General features: G+C 39.4%; 1 protein-coding gene across 5 annotated transcripts in view; it reads left to right on the forward strand.

Moving 5' to 3' along the window:
* USP3 (ubiquitin specific peptidase 3) overlaps positions 1 to 21,523 on the forward strand; it is an 82,478-nt gene that overhangs the window by 50,883 nt on the left and 10,072 nt on the right. For all 5 annotated transcript variants that reach the window (XM_068144076.1, XM_068144075.1, XM_068144078.1 and 2 more), the window contains 6 exons: positions 6,927 to 6,987; positions 9,274 to 9,405; positions 15,985 to 16,068; positions 17,583 to 17,664; positions 20,137 to 20,219; positions 21,062 to 21,175. In XM_068144076.1, the coding sequence (XP_068000177.1) occupies positions 9,377 to 9,405; positions 15,985 to 16,068; positions 17,583 to 17,664; positions 20,137 to 20,219; positions 21,062 to 21,175 (392 nt within the window). In that variant the 5' untranslated portion in view covers positions 6,927 to 6,987; positions 9,274 to 9,376. The remainder of the gene's footprint in view (positions 1 to 6,926; positions 6,988 to 9,273; positions 9,406 to 15,984; positions 16,069 to 17,582; positions 17,665 to 20,136; positions 20,220 to 21,061; positions 21,176 to 21,523) is intronic.

Raw genomic sequence — 21,523 nt, forward strand, 5'->3', positions numbered from 1 at the left:
TGAAACTTACTTGTTTTCTCACTAAAGCTTAATCTTTCTGGTTTTGGCTGAAAGATAATAGCAGAAGAAATATTTTCTTTTTCCATAGCTGTAAGCTGAGAGTAGTTTGCTTGTTTGTTTTTGTTTGTTTCTTTAAATATTCTTCAGACTCTTACTTGAATTCTTGTACATTTGAGTGGGATTTGTGTCAGGCTAACACTTGATACTGTTGATATTTCTGTTCATTGCACATCTCTTTCTTAGGAGGGTATGAAATACTGAAGGAGCATTTAACATTTTTGTATTTTTAGTAATGCTTATCAGGAAACCTGCTTCCTTGTAAATGCTCTTGCTTTGATTTAAATGTAGTGTAAATTCAGTATTTTCTTACCTTTTTCTCTAGTATGTGGGTGTTGGCTGATTTAAAACCAAAACATTTTAAATAGTATAATTAAAAACCATCTCTCCTTCTGTCTGGTTTCATTTTGACCAGAATGCTGAAATGGCAATAAAGATGTCTAACAAATGAAACTTATGTAGAATATTAAGTAGAATATTTATTTTTCTAATATTAAAGAGTTTAGGAGAAAGTTCTGTCCATTTATGAGCTTCTTATAGCTGAGAGTAGGGTAGAAGGAGCTTTACGTGAAATGAAACTTGAAAACAAATGGGAATACTCTTTAAAACCCAAACTATAAAACAGTTGGCTTGTAAGTAAGATGTAGAACATGTCTCTAATTTTCAAAGTAAATTTTGTTTTCTAGAATGGGACTTTAGCCTACTAAAAGGTTTGAAAAATACTCTTGTAACATTTACTTCCTTTTTTAGTCACCGGGTTTTCATTGCAGTTACTCATCTGGAATTGCTTGGCCTTTAGGCTCTTAAAATGCAGGGCAGATACTTTCATCAGATGTGTTTAGAACTTAAACATATGACACCTCACCCCAAAAAAGCCTAACACCCCCCCCTCACCCCCCAAAGAAAAAAAACAACCAACCAACCTTAAACAATCAACAACCACAGGCATTTAACTCTGTGTTTAAGTTCTGGAACCTACTCCTAGGTTATAAAATAATGTTAGCGTTCTGCTTGGACTTGGTGTACTTCTGTGTTTGTTAATGCCTGCCCTGATGATTTTACCAGCACATTTAGTTGAGATCCTCATTTCTGTATTTTTGATTTTCTCCTGAATGTAAGTGGAAGTAGGGTCAGATAATAAAGCTTACACCTATACTTGTAGCCACTCCCTTTTTAAATACACAAAAGAATGCAATGTCAAAAAAATGGGAACATGATCAGTTGTATGTTAGTAATAAAAGTTAATATGTACTAGTACTCTGTAAGGATGGCCTTACAAGGGTAGGATGTGTGCAGTGTGCCTGAGACATTCACATCTTGAATAAATGGGGGCTGCATGGAGAAAATTCCTGAGCTGATAATTATTCTGTCTTTGAAAAGATATTTTGCCTGCATCCAGAGGGATTTCCAGAGCTGTAAATTCCAGTGGTGGGCCGATCCTTTTTGTAATCCCAGTGTTTAAGCCCGAAGGAAGGGAGCACATCCAACGTGTTTGGCTTGATATTTCTTTTGGGCTAATAACTGCTTAGAATGACTGATTTTCATAGATGACTTGCTCACATGCCCAATACCTCCTGTGTATTACATATGGCAAAGTATAGGTGTTTAATTCAGAGCCGCTTTGGCAAGTCACCTTCAAAGTTTCATATGGAGTGCTGAATTTTGGGATGTCTTACCCTCATCTGCAAGTAAAACAACATAAAGGACTAAAGTGTAGACTCAGTTTTGATCTACATTGATAAAGTTGTTTTAGTAAATTATCTGATCTCTTCCTCCCCATTTTGCTGTCTGTAAAATAGAAATGAGTCCTGTGACTTAAAAACTTCGATTTTGAGATATTTTTAAGGGGGGTTGTGTAATTTTAGTTCAATATTTTTGTGGTGTTGTGTATTATCACCACTTGTGATAGTTGCCCCAGGATTTTGGCTTGCAAGTTTCTCTCACGTTGACTTCAGATCTTTGGAGGAGGCCTGATGTCACAGGCAGATGGTGTTTCACAAACCAGGGTTTCATATTTTGATATGCAGATTGTTGCTGCTTCTTTCTTCACATGTTTTTAATGGAAACTGCCCAGCTCTCTTCTGCTGCATTTGTTGGGTTCGTTTAGGATCAAAATGTAGAGTAACATTGTCCTGTGACCAAATCTTAATTAAACAGGGCGCTGAGAGATTGTTAGATAAAATGATGTTAAAGGTATGGGAAAGGAAAAGTATGTCTATTTCTCTAGTATGCTTTTAACAGTATTCTTGCCCTTTTTTTTTGTTTTAAGATATGCACATGTGCCTGTGTATAGATACAGGCTACGTATATGTAGCATTTACGGGGTTGTTGCCAAGTGCTTGTGTTAGTGGCACAGTTTTATTAGCACCAGTACACCAGGGCAGCCACCAGCATGTAAATACTGCTCCTGGTACAGAAGCTTAGTGGAGCTGGCATTTTTCAGCTCAGCTTGTATCAGTATAGCTGACCTACTATGTCAACAAAGACTGAACTGGAAACAGGCCACTTAGTCCAAAGATGTTTCTGTTCAGGTCATGATGTTATTGTAGCTTAACTGTGTAATTATACAAGTAATGTAGTAGCGTTGGTACAGCTCCTTCTGAGAGCAAAGTCCAGGCCATTTTGTAAAGGCTGCGGAGACACTTGGGAACAGTTTAATGACTCTAATCTTGTTGCCATTCACCATGCTCCTAACAGAAAGACCAAAGTATTGCTCTTACTGTGCTTATATTTTGTAGTCTTTTATTTAGTGATGTAATAAAGAACTGTTTTAAAACGAGGACATAAGCCCAGTTCTGTAGAAGCTATAGCCTGAGGTCACTTGAGCTCCTATGACTGGTGAAGTACCCAGTTTCCATTGATCACATGGATGCACTACTGACAGATCTCTGCTGGATGCTATCTTGCAGGTTTCTTAACTTGGCTGCTTTACAGAAACTGCTTCCTGTTTGTCTCCTCCTCTTCCTGCTCCTTTTTTTCTTCTGCCTGTTTGCTATTGCAGTGTGCTATTTAAACAAAACTATCAGTTTCAGAGGTTGGTTGTATTCTTTTACATAGTTACCTTCCCTACAGTGGAAATCTGCAGCTTTATTCTGTAAAGAATACAGTGTGTGCCAGGAGCAAGCATTCATGCTTCACAAGACTGTGGTTGGAGTCAGTTTTCAATAAGGAAAATAAAAGGTTGAGATTCAGATGTAGATATTTGTGTCATTATGAGGGTAGAGTGGGGTGGTGCCCCTATGATGAGAGTGCCAAACTGATTAGCTGTATCTTGCTCATTCTACTTGGCATAACCTGATGAATATTATCAGGATGAATAACAGAAAGTGGAAGCCTGAGGGACATCTCTGCATGTCTGAGGCTGTACGTAGTGTTGTTTGATTGGTTGTTCTCTTGGGGATGGACTAATACTCCTCTTCATTTATAGAGGGCTTTGTAGCCTCTATAACAGATGACTATTCAACTTTCACTTAGAGAAATCATTCTGTAAGAGATAGTATTACCCCTTCCTATTACATAGTGAAAAAACTATGATTCTAAGCTTCTGAATAAGTATTGATGTAAAACGACTTGCTGCTTCAGATAGCATTGTGGCATTGCGTATTTACTTTCCATTTTCTGCAGACATGTTAGTATCATCTTTGCCTAACTGCTTGAAGCTGTTCTAAAAATACAGCAAAATGAGACAGTAACCATTGCAGTAACCACTTTCAGTTCAAGCTGTGAAAACAGCCAGTGTTCCTTAGCCTATATACCGCTAAATAAGGTGTGACAAGCACAGATAACTTCTTTTTTTAAAATCTGATTAGTAGAGTTACCTGCTGAGCCAACCTCAGAGAAATACAGAGTGCAATCTTTAGCAACCTTTGAAAGAATCAGTTGTGTAATCCTCTCAGTACAGAGCAACTTTGGGTCAGAAATTTAATACTGGCTTTTGTGTTTAATCATAGTGGGAGTAATTTCCATGTTATTTGAGTTCTTTGTGGGAGGACGTGTTTGTGCAGAAGATAAACTACACATTTCTAATGTGATGCAATTGGAGCAAAGTTCTTACTCGAAGTTAAAGCAAACAAATGAGCCATCTTTTCCTATTCCCTGATAGGAAAGACGGAAAATGTTAGTGGGCACTTTGGCATTGTGCAGAGTTGGTGCCTGTCTTTGTGCAGAATGGTTAGACCTGGTGTGAACTCTGCAGATTGAGCACTGCTTCAGTATAATTTAACATTTGACAAACAAGCAGTGCAGGTATTTAAATTACCTGGATATGAAATTGTAGTTGTCTGGTACACAGTGGAAAGTATGAATCATACTTTGCATTATAATGTTTTGGCCTGCTGGTTGAGAACCAGTTCTGTCCAGAAATGATAACACAGAGCAAGCAAAAATGTAATTGCGAAGTGTGAGATATATGTGGGGATTTTAATGTGAAGAAGGCTGTTCTGCGTTTCTGGCAAAGCATAGGGTAGTGGTTGGTTTGTGCAGTACTTAGATTAAGTGCTTGAATGGCTTTTGACTTCTGTTTCCTTCTGACTGATTTTTTACCTCTGGGTTTCTGTAATTTAGGAAAAGAAAATTCTGTCAGGTTAGACTGGTGATCCATGTGGCCTTTTTTCAACTGATGATGACTGTTTAAGGTCTTCCTTTTCTTTTCTGTTTGCCAGTGCCAAATACTGGGGCTCTTAAATACATTTGGTCAAGTCACCCAAACTTCTGCATTTCTAACCTGAAATGTACCTGGCTTTACCTGGCTGTCTTCTATCTATTGGCATAACCATTGTAGGAACCCATCAACTTTAGAAATAGGAAAAGTTGTTTTTGGAAAACCTGAACCAGAAGACTGGGGCATGAAAAAAATGTTTTCTCAAGTAAAAATTGCAGTGGTTCAAGAAGAGAATTCTGGACTCTTACTTCAGTGAAGAGTTTAAAGTAGTTACTTCAAATAATAGTTCTGTGGAATATACTTTGTTTGGAGTGAACCTAGTAAAACTCTTAAACATTCTTTGGATTTGGCCTATGAATTGAAATACAGCAGTTCTTTGTAATAATGGATTCAAATCCAGAAAACAAGAAGCAGTGTTAGCTAGTTTGTTTTTTGACTGATTTAAATTAAAAAAGGCAAAAGCTAATAGTGGAAATGTATATTAGCTCTTGCAAACAGCTAAGTTGGTCACTTCTCTCCTGATTAAAAATTGACCCTATGCTTTTTCAAAAGATATACTTTGTCTTTTTAATAATAATTTGATTTGATAATTATACTACCTTTAAAAAAAACCCCAAACCAACAACTTTGTTTTTCTCTGGTAGTCTTTCATCTTAACACTTTGATCTGTAGCTTCATGAACCTATTTTTGAGTTTTGCTATGAGTCCTGATTTAACCTCTGTAGGTGGTTCTGCCTTGGAGCAGCTTCTCAGCATGCTTCAGTTTCCCCAGGTCCTTTTTCTAAGGTATGACTCCAGCCAGGAACGTTGTTCTCAAGCTTTTCTACAACAAATAACAACATAAATAAGTTTTATGTATGCTAGGGTTTATACTCTTTGTCCTTTCTTCCCCCTGGTCTTACAGACCCTCATATGTCTGATGTCTTGTTTTTCCTTTGGGACTCTTCTGACTGCCTGCTTCAAGAAGCTGTTATTTATAGAGTGTAGAAGAATGAGGTGGCATCATATGCCTTTTTTTATTATTTTGGGGATAATTGAAGTCTTTTTGTTGTTGTTTTCTGCTGCATATTTGGGTAGTTGGGTATTTGAAAGTGTAATCCTTTTTCTGTAAAGTCTGTGGTAATTGTCGTTAACAATTTTACTTCATTCAAATCTAAGTGCTGTATATCATAGCATGGAATTTCTCTCAAAATGTTAGGGTTCAATATCAATTTAGTTGCGGTTCCAAAATTGCTGCTGTTCATGAAGATGCATACACCTGTTCCTTGACTAATGGAATTTTTGCTTTCCTTGCTGGTTTTACCATGTCCTGCCTGCATCAGTTATTTATGGAGTTTTTGTTTCTCATCCGAATTTGCAGGGTTTTGCCGCTGGGCTAGAGTAGGAGGTTGGAATCTCTTGTTTCTGTGGTTTTACCCTGGAACGGTGTTCCATCATTTTCTATTATCTACTTTTTTCCCCCTTTAAGGCCTTTAGCTTAAAAACATTCATGTGTGTTTAATTTAAATTTTATGGACTTAATAGACAGATGAAAAATTTGAATAACACCTTCTGATTAATTGAATGGATTGCAAAGTACTCTGTTATGTTTTAACCTTTCAGCTTCTTGGGTGTAACTGAAAGGGCAAAGTCTATGGATAAGGCCTTTACCAGCACTGCAGCATAGGAATTCGTATTGTATGAATGGGGTATATTATGCATTGCACAGTGTTTTATTCAGATTGTCAGGCTTACTTGCCGTATCTTCTTTAAAATGCTATTTTGATAACAAGTTTTATGAAGCAGAAGTGAAGTGCTGTGTTTCTTTTTATGCCTTGTGTTTGGTGGACTGCATTGTTAAAAGCCAGAAGAAAGGTTTTTTAACTTCGCCATTGGTTTTGCTACTTGTGCTTCTGATATTTCTGTATTGTATTTCAAAATCAAGTAGAGTTCACGTGGATACAGTGCAAACAAAACAAGTAATAGGTAAAAGTGTAGCCTGCAACTAAAACCCAAGCCAGAAGGTGGCTAACATGCTTTAGTGTCAAAATCCCTTCAGTCTGTTAATTTACTCCCTGATACTGGTTAATGAACATGACTGGATATTTTATATAACTGTGCTGCTAAGGTGGAGTCAGCAGAGCTGTTGCTGGCACTCTGGATGTGTTACACAACTTAATCTCAGAGCCAATTAATTTGCCTTTTTTTTTCTCTTTTAAATCTTTTGTAGTGTGTCGGTCAAATAAAAGTCCATGGGTCTGTCTGACGTGCTCAAGTGTACACTGTGGACGGTGAGTACGAAGTGCTAGTGTACAAAGCTTTTAATCAGACCTTTGTCTTTTTCCTTTCTTGCTTGACTAAGAGGCAGTTCATTTGAAATTTTCCTGAATCCATTGTAATTCCCTGAAGTAAACTTATGTTCTCAGTTAACATTTTATGTTTATGCTAAACATACTTCTTTGCTACCTTACGAGAGTCCAGAGATTATATTATTATTCCCTTCCCCCCCAAAAAAAAAAAGAGAACTGTATAGTGGATGTGATTGCTTGGCTCAAAAAGTGCCTGGAGATTAGCTAATTCAGTGGATTATTGCAACATTCCATCGTCTAAAAGATAATTTCTATTCTAATAAGATGAAACCAATAAGAATTCTTGGAAAACCACAAATCCAAAACCAAGTTAGTTGCTGGCACAACCTATTTCAAGAAAAACAACAACTGTCCGTCTTAGAGAGTAACCTTAAATGTACTGTCGTGTAGTTCTGGAATAAAGTAATTGCCATAACATAAAAGGACTAGCTGTGATCAGAATTCCTTCAGAGTATGCCTGGATTTTGTTTGTATTTGTTGATGTATACCAGAAGAATTTGCAGAGGTGTGCTAACAGTGCTGTTATTTCTGTGTCAGGATAATTGTAGAAAACTTGCTGGTACATAAATATTTGATATGTGCATGTGGAAGAGAATGTAGTAGCATCTGTGCTGGTGTGCTTTTATTCTGGAAAAGCATCATTACATTTAGGGTCTTTGTTTTAAAGTGGTTTCAATATACTCCAGCTTTTGTTCCTTTGATCTGGATAGCAGTTAAGTGGCACAGTTTAAATAATGTCTCTTATTCAGAGCTTTCAGCACAAGACCCCTGTAAATTTATTTATTTTTTAAATCTATTTTAGAAATTGATGCTAGGAGAGGGGGAGCTACTTCATGTTATGTGATTGTGTGAGATAAATAGTTTGACATATTTCACTTGTTCCTGTTTCTTAAAAAAAATACTGTTCATGTGTGCAGTTAATGTACATTGAGTCTGTTTTTTATACAAACTGCTCCTATCCTTAGAATGGAGAATGATGGAAGGAGAAGAATGTAATATACCTTGTAACAGGAGCACTTTTGTTCATGAAAGCGCACAACATGTTCTTCTGTTCAGATAACGTTTGAGATCAAAGGGCAAGAAATAGAGCTCTTAAGATCTTCACTTTGAAGTACATCCTGCAGGTTAGAGCATTTGGACCACAACTGACGCTGTTAGAGCAGCAGAGCATTTCTGGTGCAAGCATAGCTTTATAAACCTGTCATTTGCACTGTTGGGCAGAAAAACAACTCCTGCAAGTACAAGAGTCTCCCTTGGGTTATGGTATAATCGCTGCAGGATTCTGCCAGCGGCAAAGCTGCTAATATTGTGGCTTGAGTGCCCTGGCCAGCACAGCTGCCTTATCAGAACTGGGTACACCTGCACAGGAGAGCAAGGGTGGAATACAAAGCTCTTCATGTGGAGCATGTGCAGAGCTCCTGGGTAGCATTACTGAGTTCAACAAGCAACAGATGGGGAGGAGGGAATTCACCTGAGGTCTGGCCCTTGCCCTTATAAGTGTTAATGATTTTCAGTTGATACTTACGGCTCTTGCGTTTGTAATGACACTTCTTTTTTTAAATTAAGGATTCCTGCTTCTCTAGATCTCAAAATTTGAGTGTGGAAACGCTCATTGTGTCAGCCAAAGAACCTGTAGGATTTTTAGAATCCTTTTTTGGTTATATGGCTCTCAAGCCTTAGAGCCTTTCAAATTCATCAGCGTTAAAAAGTGTAGAATGCTCTGGTATTACATTGTGCTGCAGAATGGAAAAGCTTGAAACAGACATGCTTTTATGTGGGGGTCAGCACAGTGTGAAAGTGATCACAAACATGGCAAGTGCTGGGTGGAGGAAAAAAATAGAGCTTTAAGAAACACATGGGAATGCAGTACGGAGAGCTAACCACATCACAGACATGGAAGAAGAGAGCTAATAATTTTCTCAGCTGTGAAGGTACATCAGTCTGTTAAGGGCTCAGATACTGGGGTTTGGTACAGGGATGCCAGTTTGTGGTCACTGTGAAGGAGATAGATTAATTCAGACAATGTGGAAAGGGGTAAAGTGTTAGGAAATGTAACCAATGTTTCCACACAGGTGAGTTGCCTATTTTAATGCTGGTATAAATTTTGAATGCTTATTAGTCTGCCCTTTGTTTCTTGTTTTCAATGAATTTTGGTTAAGTAACTCTTTAAAAGTATGAGACAGTTTTGTTTTGTTTATTTTATTTTAGATATGTGAATGGCCATGCAAAAAAGCATTATGAAGATGCACAGATTCCTGTGACCAATCATAAGAAAACAGAAAAACAAGAAAAAGTTCAGCATACTGTGTGTATGGATTGCAGTAGTTACAGTACATACTGGTAAGGATTTAAATCTGCAATTTTACAGCTTTTTATGTATTAGAATGTGAAAGCTTTAGACTCCTGTGAAGCATTGTATTACACACAGTTTTGAGCACTTCCTCTCTTGATTTTCAGACCTAACTGCTTAAAAACAGTTACGAAATAACCCTCTGCTTCTGCATGTTTGTTGTAGCACTCCTGTGTTTCACAGAATCACCAAGGTTGGAAGAGACCTCAAAGATCATCGAGTCCAACCTGTCACCACAGACCCCATCACTAGACCATGGCACCAAGTGCCACATCCAATCCCCTCCTGAACACCTACAGGGATGGTGACTCCACCACCTCCCTGGACAGCCCATTCCAGTGATGAATGACTCTCTCAGTGAAGAACTTTCTCCTCACCTTGAGCCTAAACTTCCCCTGGTGCAGCTTGAGACTGTGTCCTCTTGTTCTGGTACTGCTTGCTTGAGAGAAGAGACCAACTCCCTCCTGGCTACAACCACCCTTCAGGTAGTTGTAGACAGCAATAAGGTCACCCCTGAGCCTCCTCTTCTCCAGGCTAAACAATCCCAGCTCCCTCAGCCTCTCCTCATAGGGCTTGTGCTCAAGGCCTCTCACCAGCCTTGTTGCCCTTCTCTGGACACGTTCAAGTGTTTTGATGTCCTTCTTAAACTGAGGGGCCCAGAACTGGACACTGTACTCAAGTGCTGAGCACAGGGGCACAATGACTTCCCTGCTCCTGCTGGCCACACTGTTCTTGATGCAGGCTTATGTGGTTTGAAGTTGCTTCTGTTTGCTTTGGGATATATTGAGAATCTAACCCTTTAACTGTGAAAACTGCTGTTTGGTTGCAGTTACTCCTTCCATCAAATTGATGCATCTTTCATGTGTCCTTTATTTGTCAGAATATCAGAAGTTAGCATAATACACTATAGTTTGTGCCCAGGAGGTAGGAACTTGATGTGTGTACTTGTGTGTTTTGTTTGGGTTTTTTTCCCATGTTAAATTTTTCTTCATTCTGGGAAAAAAAGCTTTTTTCTTTTGGAGACTTGTTGAAACCTGTATGCGTTTGGGAAAGTGATGGATCATGTTGGGATGCAGCATCACTCTGGCAAGATTAAGTATCAGATCACAGAAGTGATTCATGTAACAGAAGAATGCCCTAGGCTGATTTATTCTGTTAGTTTCTTAGCATGAGGTATCACTCTTTAGGGACATTTAGTATGTGCAGTGGTAATGTTGGGTTCCCTATCTTTCTTGTTCATCAGAGAGCAAAGTCTGGAAGCCTATTGAAGGCAATCATTTTGTGAGTTTGACATCTTCCATCATCTTTGCTCCTAGACCAAACTGCTTTTCCCCATTTAGTGGTCGCCTCATGGTCATTACCTCTGCGGTGTGGCACTGCGCGTTTGAGTAGTGCATATCTTGGGGAAATCCACATTATGATCTTGTAAAATTACTGAGTTTATAGCTCTACTAATGGGTATTTTGTTCAAATACTTGGGTGTACTTCTTCAGGGAATAACTGGTTGCTGAAGTTTAGGTATCCAGTTTAAGGAGGGATACTTCTATAACAAGTATTTTTATCCCCTGCAAGTAAAAGCACGGTCCAGTGGTCTCACCTGAAGAGCAACTCAAAAATTACTCAGGAATGGTGTATGCAGCTGTACAGATGTTAAGCACAGAAGAAAGGTTTGAGTGGCTTTGTGATGTATGAAGAATTTGCTTCTGTCTATTTTATTTAAATTACCAACAATTTTATCTGCTCCTATATGAAAACACAACATTTTTCCAAGTGATACATATGCACAAGTTACCAGCAGTGGAAGAGTGGGGGAAGCTAATGCCACTTAGTGCTGTTATCAGCTCAGTTCTGTGTTGTGGCTTTTTGTTTGAAGTATGATTTTATAGTCAGTCTGAAGATAACATGTGGAGGAATTTTACCAAGGCATTTGAAGTCTTGATTATATCTCCATTTACTGTGACAGTTAATATGCCCAATTTGCTGAGGCTTGATGAGTTACCCTAGCAAGTCAGAGCACCCTGCTGACCTTATCCCAAAGCCAGTATGAGCATTACAAAATGGCAGCAGCCAAACTGAGGACTGAAACAGACTGCTTGTGAGGTGCAGTTAGGCACATACTCAGAAGGCTCACTGGTGTTTCACAGCAAATTTGTGGTAAGACAGATGAGAAGCAGTTCAGCAGGTGATGTCTTCAGCTTTAGTCATGGAAGGACTTAAGTTGTCTATGGATAATGGCAACTAAATGCAGAGAACTGCCTTGGGAAGTTCCTGTTGCGTATAAGTCACTGGCAAAATCTAATTCTCCTTCACTAAAGCGAAGCTGAATGAGTTCTGCCCTTTCCTATCAGACTGCTGTAGGATGTGCTGTCAAATAGTGCTTGCCAGTTAAAGCAAGTAATTGGGTGAATTTGAGTCATAGTTTGCAAGTGTGGAGAGTGAATTTTGAAATGGTATCTGCAAGCTTCTTTAGTGTAGACATGAATCTAATAGAACTGTATTTATGCAATGATGTTTTTTTAAAGTGAGCTTTCATTTAAAGAGTAATATTTTATGCTAGTCCTGTGGTCAAGCTCAATAATTTGAAAGTCAAGGCTTAAGTGAATTGTGCTTCTACTGTAACAATAATGGATATTTTTATGCAGTCCTGGTTTTTTATTTGCAGTTCTTTTTACTGTGCAGAGTCCAGTAGAATACTATTGTTCCATTTGTATCCTATGAATCCCACTTCACTGTGTTCCTTAGCATGTGAATGGGCCTGTGTGGGCTCTTTTCTAAGCAGAAGGGATTTAATCCTTTCCTTATGTCATGTCATAAACTTTTATGCAGTCATGAAAGCACAGCTCAGGGTTTGCCTTTGCTACTTGTGTCAGTCCAAGGGGAAGAAATACTATGTGACTGTTTTCAGCATCCATGGGTTATTGAATTTGGTTTCTAGTCCACATGCTGTCTTGCTGTAAACCAGAACCAGATCAAGCAGTCTCCTGTAATTGCATTTCAGTGTGGAAATCTAGGTATGCGTATTTTCCTTTATGTGATCACAAGCTTTCAACATAGCTTTGAAAGGAAAATGTTTCACTTCTGGTGGGAAGGTGGTTAGGTTTTATTTATTTTATTTCTTTTTTAATCTGAGATGAGGTTGTGGCTTTTTTTTTATTTATGAGTTCAGTAATATTTTGGAAAATACATGCTTGAGAGATCAAGTGTTGAGCAACTGGGGCTTTTCTTTCCAGAGAGTTTTGATCTTTCTTTTGTGTCCTCCTCTTCACCTGTACAGTTCACAGTGGAAAAGTTGAGAGAATATTTATCTTTTTATTTATTATGAGTGGACAACTCTTTTCTTGATTCTTTGGTCACTTTTGAGGCAGTAGACGCAATACTAGGTCTTCAGACTGATCTAGGTTTCAGACCTTAAGGACTGAAAAAAACAGACTCCTGAATTCCACTCCTTGGAGGTAATCAGCCTTTTGGGTAGTTGTAAAGTACTAAGGACAGAATTTTTTTTATTATTTTTTTTTTTTCCCCCTCAAGCCATTGTAGGGTACTTTAACCTGCTGTGTTAGAGTTGGGCTCTCTGTGCATGAGAAGAAAATTGATAGGTGTAAGAAACCTGCTTTCAGCAATCCATTCCCTGAAAGAGGGCTTGTGTGAAGTTGTTAGAATGGAATTCACCAGGTTGGAAAAGACCTTTGAGATCATCAGATCCAACCTATCACCCAACACCAACTAATCAACTAAACCATGGCACCAAGTACCTCACCCAGTCTCTTCCTAAACACCTAATTTACTAATTTACCTAATTTATCCAAAATAGATTGGTAATGGTTCTCTTATGGCTAGTAATAGTGCTGAGTCCTCACTGTTGCAAGGGAGGGTTAAAAAAAAAAGTCCTTTAAAAAGAGAGCTAGAAGAAGTTAGTCTTGGTTTTGAATGAATGTTAAATTGTGTTTCTACTATTGCAGGGGTTCTGACCTTGAATGGTGGGTATTTGGTTTTGTTCCTTCATCTTGGGGAAAGGGCTAGCTTACAATTGTAGGTAAAGATGTAACTGATATGCGACATCAGACTGAAAATAAGGTTAACGCAATCTTTAGGGCATGGGAGCAAGTACTTGAACCGTCTTTCAGCAACAAGTTGTCCTAGAGGCTTGCAATGAGCTTGTGGCTGCTTTCGTTCTCTGTTTATAAATGTTAATAGCTGCACAACTGGAGTAGCACTGCAGTTGTCCTAGTACTTCTGGGGGTGTGGACACAATTGTGTTAAGGAGGAGTTGGACTGCACTATATTTATCTCAGCAAAGCTGGCCTGGGTAATTTGCTCTGATGGTTGTCCTTGAGGTGTGGTGTCCTGTGAGAGTGGCAAATGCAGGAACACTACATTAGGTAATTAGGTGTGTGCCAAGGATGAGTAGGACTACTTAAAACATGGATGAGAACCAAGCACATTTACAGACTTCTTCCCCCTCCGAAACAAATAAGGTGTGTGGCAATCTTTAAAATAAAAGAAAACAAGAAAAAGTATATTACTGGTAATAGAAATCTTAATGATTTCTATATCTTGTGTAAGTACACTTAACAGCTCTGTTCAGTGCTTGGTAATCTTCTCTTCCTGGAGGTAACAACCATCAGAGATCCTTGGACAGATCAGTCTTACAGACACCTTTCAGTGGCAGGGGCCTTTACTTTCTCAGCTCTGTAGTCTCCTTTGCAGTTCAGTGTTTGAATTAAGACTAGCAGCTCTATTGCCTTCAAAGTTTGATGCAAAGGTAGGCAAGAGACAATGCTGAACATTGCAGTTGTGCCTGAAGTCCATAGCCTAACTAACTTACAAAGCATAGATCTGTTCCAGCAGAGGAGTGACCTGAAATGAAGAGGATGTGTTTTACGTTTGAATCAGTCCTGTGCCAGTGGGAAGGAAGAGAAATAGCAATGGTGTTCTCATACATATCAAAAGTAAGCTGGTTTTCTTCATAAGGGAGTGTTCAGTTGCCTGCCAGAATTTGAAGGTACAATTTGATGCTTCACAGTAAGCACAGGGCTGACAAACATGGCTCAGAGCTGAGCTACCATTGTGGGATGTCAGGGAAGTGGTGACAAGTCTCTGCTCCGTTTTCTTCAGTGCTGTCCAAAGAGGAGGTGCAGGTGGTGTCTTACTTTCCTGTTTCTCATGCCAGAATATAGGTTATCTCATTCTTGAGCTAGCCCCTGACTAACCCTGCAAGAGTACCGTGCGGTGTCCTGCAGCTCCTGTGCACAGCCTGTGCTGCTCCACTGACTGCCTCCTTTGACAGAGACTTGAGGAGGCTGCACAGAATGCTTGGTTTGCTGCTGTGCAGGTGCAGATTCTGCAGGGTTTACTGACTGCAGCATTTCTGTTTCTGGCTTTTAAAGAGTTTACTTCTCCCCTTTCTACTACCCCACCACTGCATACAAGTGTTGTCTTTCTATCACAAACAGAAAAGGCATGTTCACATTACTCTGGGACCTCTCTTCACTCTTTCTGTGAGGGCAGGAATGCAAGGGATTTGAAATCTAGACAAAAGCAGCAGAAGTTAGTGGCATCTTGCAACAGTATCCTCCTTGTGACAGTTTTCTTTGCTATTTTTTAATTTCTCCATAGATGTGAGCTGTGGTTTTAGTTATACTCAGGAAAAAACAAAATAAGATGTGGGATTTTTTTTCAGCATTCCCTGAAAGATCCTCCTCCCTCGTCTTCAGAAATGATCTATAACTGCTGCCTTTGTGTGCTATAGTGAGGTATTACAAGTCCACAGTTTAAATATTAAATGATAATGAAGGCCTTTGCTCCTTGGGAAACATGAGAGCTGTGTATTACACTATAGGACTGTAGACTGGTGAAACCCTTCTTTCTGCCAAGAGGCCATTTTGATTTGGCTTCATGTTACATTAGCTTGGAAGCAAGGCGGGGGGGATCAGCTTCTCTTTATCTCAGTTGCTTTTGCACAGTTACCCTGAAAAAGCTCAAAATAGTAGCTTAAGGTTGTAAGGGTTTCTGTATATATAAAAACTGCATGAGAGATTTGAGTGGTATTTGTCGTTAAAGCACCAGGTGTGAGTTGCCAGACTTACGTGGCTTTGGATAAACCATGTAATGTCTTTTTTCCATAGTAGAAGCTTCTCCATATTTGTCTGACCAGCACCTCAGGTCTTAATGATACCTTTCCAGTATTAAAATAGCTTGATCTGTGCTATACGTTAATAAAACCTTTGTATTCTGTTTCCCTGATGTCAGCTGATCTTTTCTGATCTCTTATGGATTGTCTATTAATGCTGCTTTTTATTAGAATGGATGTTTGTTTTTTGCTTGAACTATTTCTGCACTGGGACAAACATCATGCTTCTATTTTCTAATAAAGAACTGAGGTAGAAGAAAAATCATAGTGCCTGTATCTCCCCTTGCTATAGGAAACCAAGCTCAGTATGTGCATGATGTGTTTCCCTCATAATCTTCCACTGAACCCCTTCAGTGCTTCCTGCACCCAGGCTGGCATGACAGTTTTGGAGTACTTCATTGGAATCCTGTACACATTCTGATAAATGTTTCTCTTGCAGTTATCGCTGTGATGATTTTGTAGTCAATGATACCAAGCTAGGCCTCGTACAGAAGGTCAGAGAGCACCTACAGAACTTGGAAAAGTAAGTGGTTTGCTTACATCCAGACTGCTTTGAGAGTGGACTTACAATAGTGCATCATTTAAATGGTATTTCTGTTTTATGTGCATGTTTAATGTATTGATCCTTCTGTCTCTCTGATCCTGATATCCTTTTCATCACTGAGAAGCAGAGATGGAGAATGAATGGATTTGGATTTGTCCTATGATTTGACACTTCTACAGTGTAGAAGCATCATGTGGTGAATACAGGAATTTTTGGTAGAGATTTAACTTTCTTGCTACTTAGTCTGTCTTTTTCCCTATAAATGCGAGAGAATTTCCACACGGAATCATTATTCTGTCAAAACCAGAGTAAGATTTTGGAGCAGAGACGTTTAAGTGAATGCAGATTAAGTAGTCCTCACATTAATTGCATCATTTCATTTCCAAACAGAAAGATTAAGAAGGCTAATGAACTTGGAATTGTACAGAAGAGACACATTTTGCCTCTGCCTTTATCTGGCACTGTTCCACTGGAAAGGAGATACTGCAATCTTCGTGATGCAGACGCTGAGGCTGGTGCTAGATAGCAAGTAGTCTTCTGAGCTTGCTTGGAAGTCTTGCATAATACTGAGTAGCTAAGTACATGCGCATGCAGGGCTTCCAAAGACATCTGAATACCCCAGAGTTCAAATGGAGACTCCTGCTGTGATTTTGGGGTGGTCTGGATTCTCCCTATTTGTGTCACTTACTCTGTGGGTAATATTAGCATTTTCATTATTTTCTGTTCTCTTTGATGAGCTTCTTGAGTGAGGATGTTTAAGTGTAATGAGAAGTGCACATTAGTATTCTGGAAGTGTCCAGGAGAAAGTCTTTGGAAGGTCAGTGATACCCTGGAGGCTTCTGTTGTCTGTAATGACAGGTGTTGAATGTTACTTGAAAAAAACTCACACTAAATCTAAAACAGATTACTGGTTTGCTATAAGGTTATGGAGTGTAGCCATCAATTGGTAGAACTGAGGGTCCAGAAATGTCCAGTGATGTGAAAAAGAATAATTGATTTTTCTTGTCACTTTGTCTTAGTATTACAGAAATGTTCTAGCCTCACATATTTTTACTGAAGTAAGAGAAGTCAGCTATAATACCAAAGTGCTAGTACTAGAGATATGTTTGAGTTTTGGTTACTTTACTTTGTCCCGATGCTTTTTGAAGCTGTTCTATCAAAGGCTTGGGTGATTCTGCTGACAGAACTATTTCTGGAAAATTCTATATTAAGTGGTCTGTTGATGAAAAGATCAACATTTTAGATGAAAAGTTGCATGGTAGTAAAGCACACACTACAGCGTGCAATTAACTCAGACATGAGTGGTGAAAATAGGATGTGGTCTGTACTCTGAGGGAGATGCAGGCTGTTTTGAGACCTTGAAAAGTGTACGTTGCAATAAGGAAGGTCTTTGCTGTCCTAATGGCAGATGTAATTACCACATGAAATAATTACCTGTTGTCCATTTCACACAGTACTTTTTGTAATAAGTAACCTCTTTTACTTTTCAACAGTTCAGCCTTTAGATCAGACAGACATAGGAAAAGAAAACTATTGGAAAATTCATCTCTGAACAGCAAGTTATTAAAAGTAAATGTAAGTACTACAGGTCTGGTACAGTAAGTTTAAGGGGTTTTCTAAACCTGTTGAGGGTTATAATTGGCCTAGACTTGAAATATAATATAATATAATCAGTTACTCAAATTCTGCTTGGTGCTTCTCATCTCCTGAGCACACACCTGGAAGAGTCCCTTCTCGCAAAACAACGTTTGCTATTTCTCTGCACAGAACTTTGAGCTTCCTGTGCTTAAGAAGGGTTTCATGTCAAGATGGAACTTCAGGGCCATTTGGACTTGATGGGATCGGCAAAATTGGAAGGAGTTAGTAGCTATAGGGATTAAAAAAGGGGCAGGCATTAAGACTTTTCTTTTGGAGCAGACAAAAGGGTTTTGTGTTTTCTTTGGGTGGTTGTTTTGTTTTGGTTTTTTTCCCAGTGCAGAAGGCAAAGAAGCAGGTGTGCTTTCTTTATCTAGGTGGGTAATAGAGTAATGATTAGGAAAAAGAAACTATTTAAACATTTCTTTAAAAAGCTTATTAAACCCTGCTTTGCAAAGGAACTGGGGAGTATTCAGAAAGTTTTGCTCACTCTAATTTCTCATCTTCCTTCTATTTTAACTTCACATCGACAGAATAGCACCTGGGAGAGGACAATCCAGCCCTTGCTAGATAGCTGAAGGGCTGCATAGTTTCTTCCAGGCAAAGAATGCCCCAATCCAACTGGTTTTGTTTTCCACAGTTGTTTGGTTGAGGGAGTTTATTGTTTTCATAATTTCTCCCATGTTTTAGGGAGGGAGAGGGAAGATACTGACCCACTTGTATCTTTTTCACTTTGTTTTCACAAGAGTGTGGTAGAGCAGAGCTATTCTTCCTTGGCCCTTGGGACTGCAGAACAGCAATGTAGTCAAAGTGAAATGAAGTAATAGCTGTCTTCAGCTGTGAGGAACAATTACCTGGTCAGGAGGAAAAGTTCTTGAGGAGTATGAATGGAAATAAGAGGGTGGGAGCAGTTAGCAAAGCTGGCTTTCAAAGTCTGTAGGGGTTTGGTTACTTTAAAAGTACAGTACCTACAGTTGATGCAGGGTCCTATGAATGTGCTGTGTATGCTCCCCCTGCTATCCCAATCTGGGGGTGATAGAGGAAGCCTGGGAGAAACAGTGGGTTGTTTTTTCTTGATATGGCAACACACAGCATTGTTAGCTGGAAAACTCAAAGCAGTAAAAGCCAGAAGCAAAATTCTAGGCAACATTTAGATACGGAGAAGAAGGAATCAGAAAGCATGAACTTAACGCTGCTTTTATTCATCTTGGTCTGTGCTGTTTTCTCCGTTTCATTAATCCTTCAATATTGCCTGTGGTATATTGAATCCTTATCTAGAACAAACAGGGCCCTGCTCTTTGCTTTAATATGGTGCTGTCTCATCCTGAGCAAGAATGAGGAAAGAACATGTGCTAAGAGCAATGTGTTATTTGTACCTCAAATATTTCTTCCTTTATTGGAAAACAGATCTCCCTTTAAACGTTTTTTACTGTACTGATAAATTGCTTATGGAAATAATTCTTCATTTGCTGGGTTGTGTCCTGGGTTTTTTGAATGAGTGTGTTTTCCCCAACATACACACAAACACTCTCTTGTCTTTAGTTCATCACCAGAGAGGTTGTTTGTGGTAAATATGAGAAGGCAAAATTTTTATTGGCACACTTGTATTTGATGTCAAGTAGTATGTTGATTTTGAGATGTGACTACCAAAAGATAGTCTAGCTTTTAAATCCTGTTAGAACACTGAAAAATGCTCAAAATTTTGGTGGACTTCCAAAGCGACATTTTTTAGGCAGTGGAACACGTCCAAGTGTTGCAGATTCTAGAAACCATAAATGCAACACTGTCTGCATTTCTCCTCCTTCTCCTCCCAGACCACCATGAAGATCAAAGAGCAAGCTCATCTATGGTAACATTGCTCTAACCTGTTAAAACTCCTCAAGTGTAAATCATATATATTGTGCTTCCTTCAGTACATTGCTTTTACTTGACTGCTTCTTTCCAAAGTAAATGCTGTTGTCTGTCTTTCAAAAACCCTCCTGGCCACCACAAAACACCAAGACATCAGGCTAGTGCTCATGACTTAAAACCAATCTGCTGGCTGCCACACTGTGCATATTGGACATGGTATTAGGTGGATATGGATTGGCATTTTCATTTTTCAGAGGCCTTTAGGGAAATTATTTTCTAGTTCTCATTGAACATTACTGGAGTGTGACAATTTAACATATATACCACACAAATCCGTTGTAATAAAGGCCTGTGTTTAACTGTGCCCTGTTCTAGAAATGATGTAGTATAGTTTTCCGCTGACTGAAATGAGTAAGAAACAGGTTTCATATCAAGGCAGCTTGAGCTGGTGAGGTGGTTGCTTTTGCGTTGAAACTGAGGTTGAAACAGTAACAGCTCTGTGGGAAGAAAGCAGGAGAGCAATGCTAAGCCTTTCTTTAACTTAACTGTTCTCCTTTCCAGGGAAGCACCACTGCCCTTTGTGCCACTGGCCTTCGGAACCTGGGCAATACGTGTTTCATGAATGCAATTCTTCAGTCACTCAGGTACCTCTGAAACTGTTCCCATGCCTCTGAGAGTGGTTCTATACAGTAGCATTAGGCAAGTGAATTTGAGAAGTTACCACTGTACAAAACTGTACCTGGATTTGCAGGAACAGGTCTGTGCAGGTACCACAACGTTGTTTGGCTGTGTGAGGGACTTCTATGGTGCAGTGTTTCATGGGAAGTCAGTGGTGTCCTCAGTGGAAGAGGAGACTGCCCTTTCATTGCTGAGGCTGTTTAGACATGCTGATGCTTATGGTCACTGTGAAAGCAGAGACAACACATTGAGGGATAGGGTCTTAGGGCAGTGCGTAGGAGAACAGTTTCTGCAGTGCTGAGATGTTGGACTTTATTTCCTTACTGCCAAGACCACCACTGCTCAGTAATTGTCCTTTTGCATTTGAATTTGCCTACTGGGAGACCTACTGAGTTGGACTGTAGCAGGACTAACTGGCCTCCCTTTTACCATTGTTCAGGGTTCGCTGGCGGGAGCTGAGGCACATGCTTCCTGTGTTTGGTTACTGGGACTAGGGTAGGTTAGAATTGATAGGTGGGAGCAGACATGAAGTTAACCTCCTCAGCAGATGCACCTCAGGCTGTAATGGCATCTCCTAGTCAAAGCATAGCCAAAATGCAGTTATTTCAGGCAGATGGGATGAAGGTGATGATGTTTACATATCTGCTCATTGATTTATAGCAGATGAGTATTTGCTCAGAGTATTTCTTGTCTCTGGAGTTGCTATCCGCCATCAATACATGAAGCTGAAGAACAGGGTCTAGCATACAAAATGTTCTCTTTATTCTCTGCTCTTCAAGGATTTAACTAGTTTTCCCTTTTTCCCTAGTAACATTCAGCAGTTTTGCTGTTACTTCAAAGAGTTGCCTGCTGTGGAGCTGAGGAATGGGAAGACAGCAGGGAGGCGAACTTACCATACCAGGAGCCAGGGGGATAACAACGTGTAAGCTGCACTCTCCATGTTAGCACTGAACTTCATAGGAAACAGCAGATGCCTGGGTAGCAGAGCCACTGCAGGATTTCAGTGCTGCACAGTCATAGAAGAATCATCCACAGGGGCCAGCTATGGAAATGTATTTGGCTGTTCACTTATTATATAAGCTGGTGCTGCGGGGCTGAGCAGTCAGGCACATCAGAAAGCACTGGAGCATAACTGCATTCAAAGTAAAGCTAAGGAGGGCTAGTTATGTGTGCTTCAGACTTATTTCCACCTGAAACACAATCATAGAGATGTCTGCAAGTGAACATACTAAAATAAAATAAATCTGAGAAGGTGGTTCACAAGCTGCAG

Source organism: Melanerpes formicivorus, unplaced genomic scaffold (assembly GCF_026170545.1).
Source record: "Melanerpes formicivorus ecotype bairdi unplaced genomic scaffold, bMelFor1.0.p_v2 SCAF_10, whole genome shotgun sequence".
Classification (NCBI taxonomy): domain Eukaryota; kingdom Metazoa; phylum Chordata; class Aves; order Piciformes; family Picidae; genus Melanerpes; species Melanerpes formicivorus.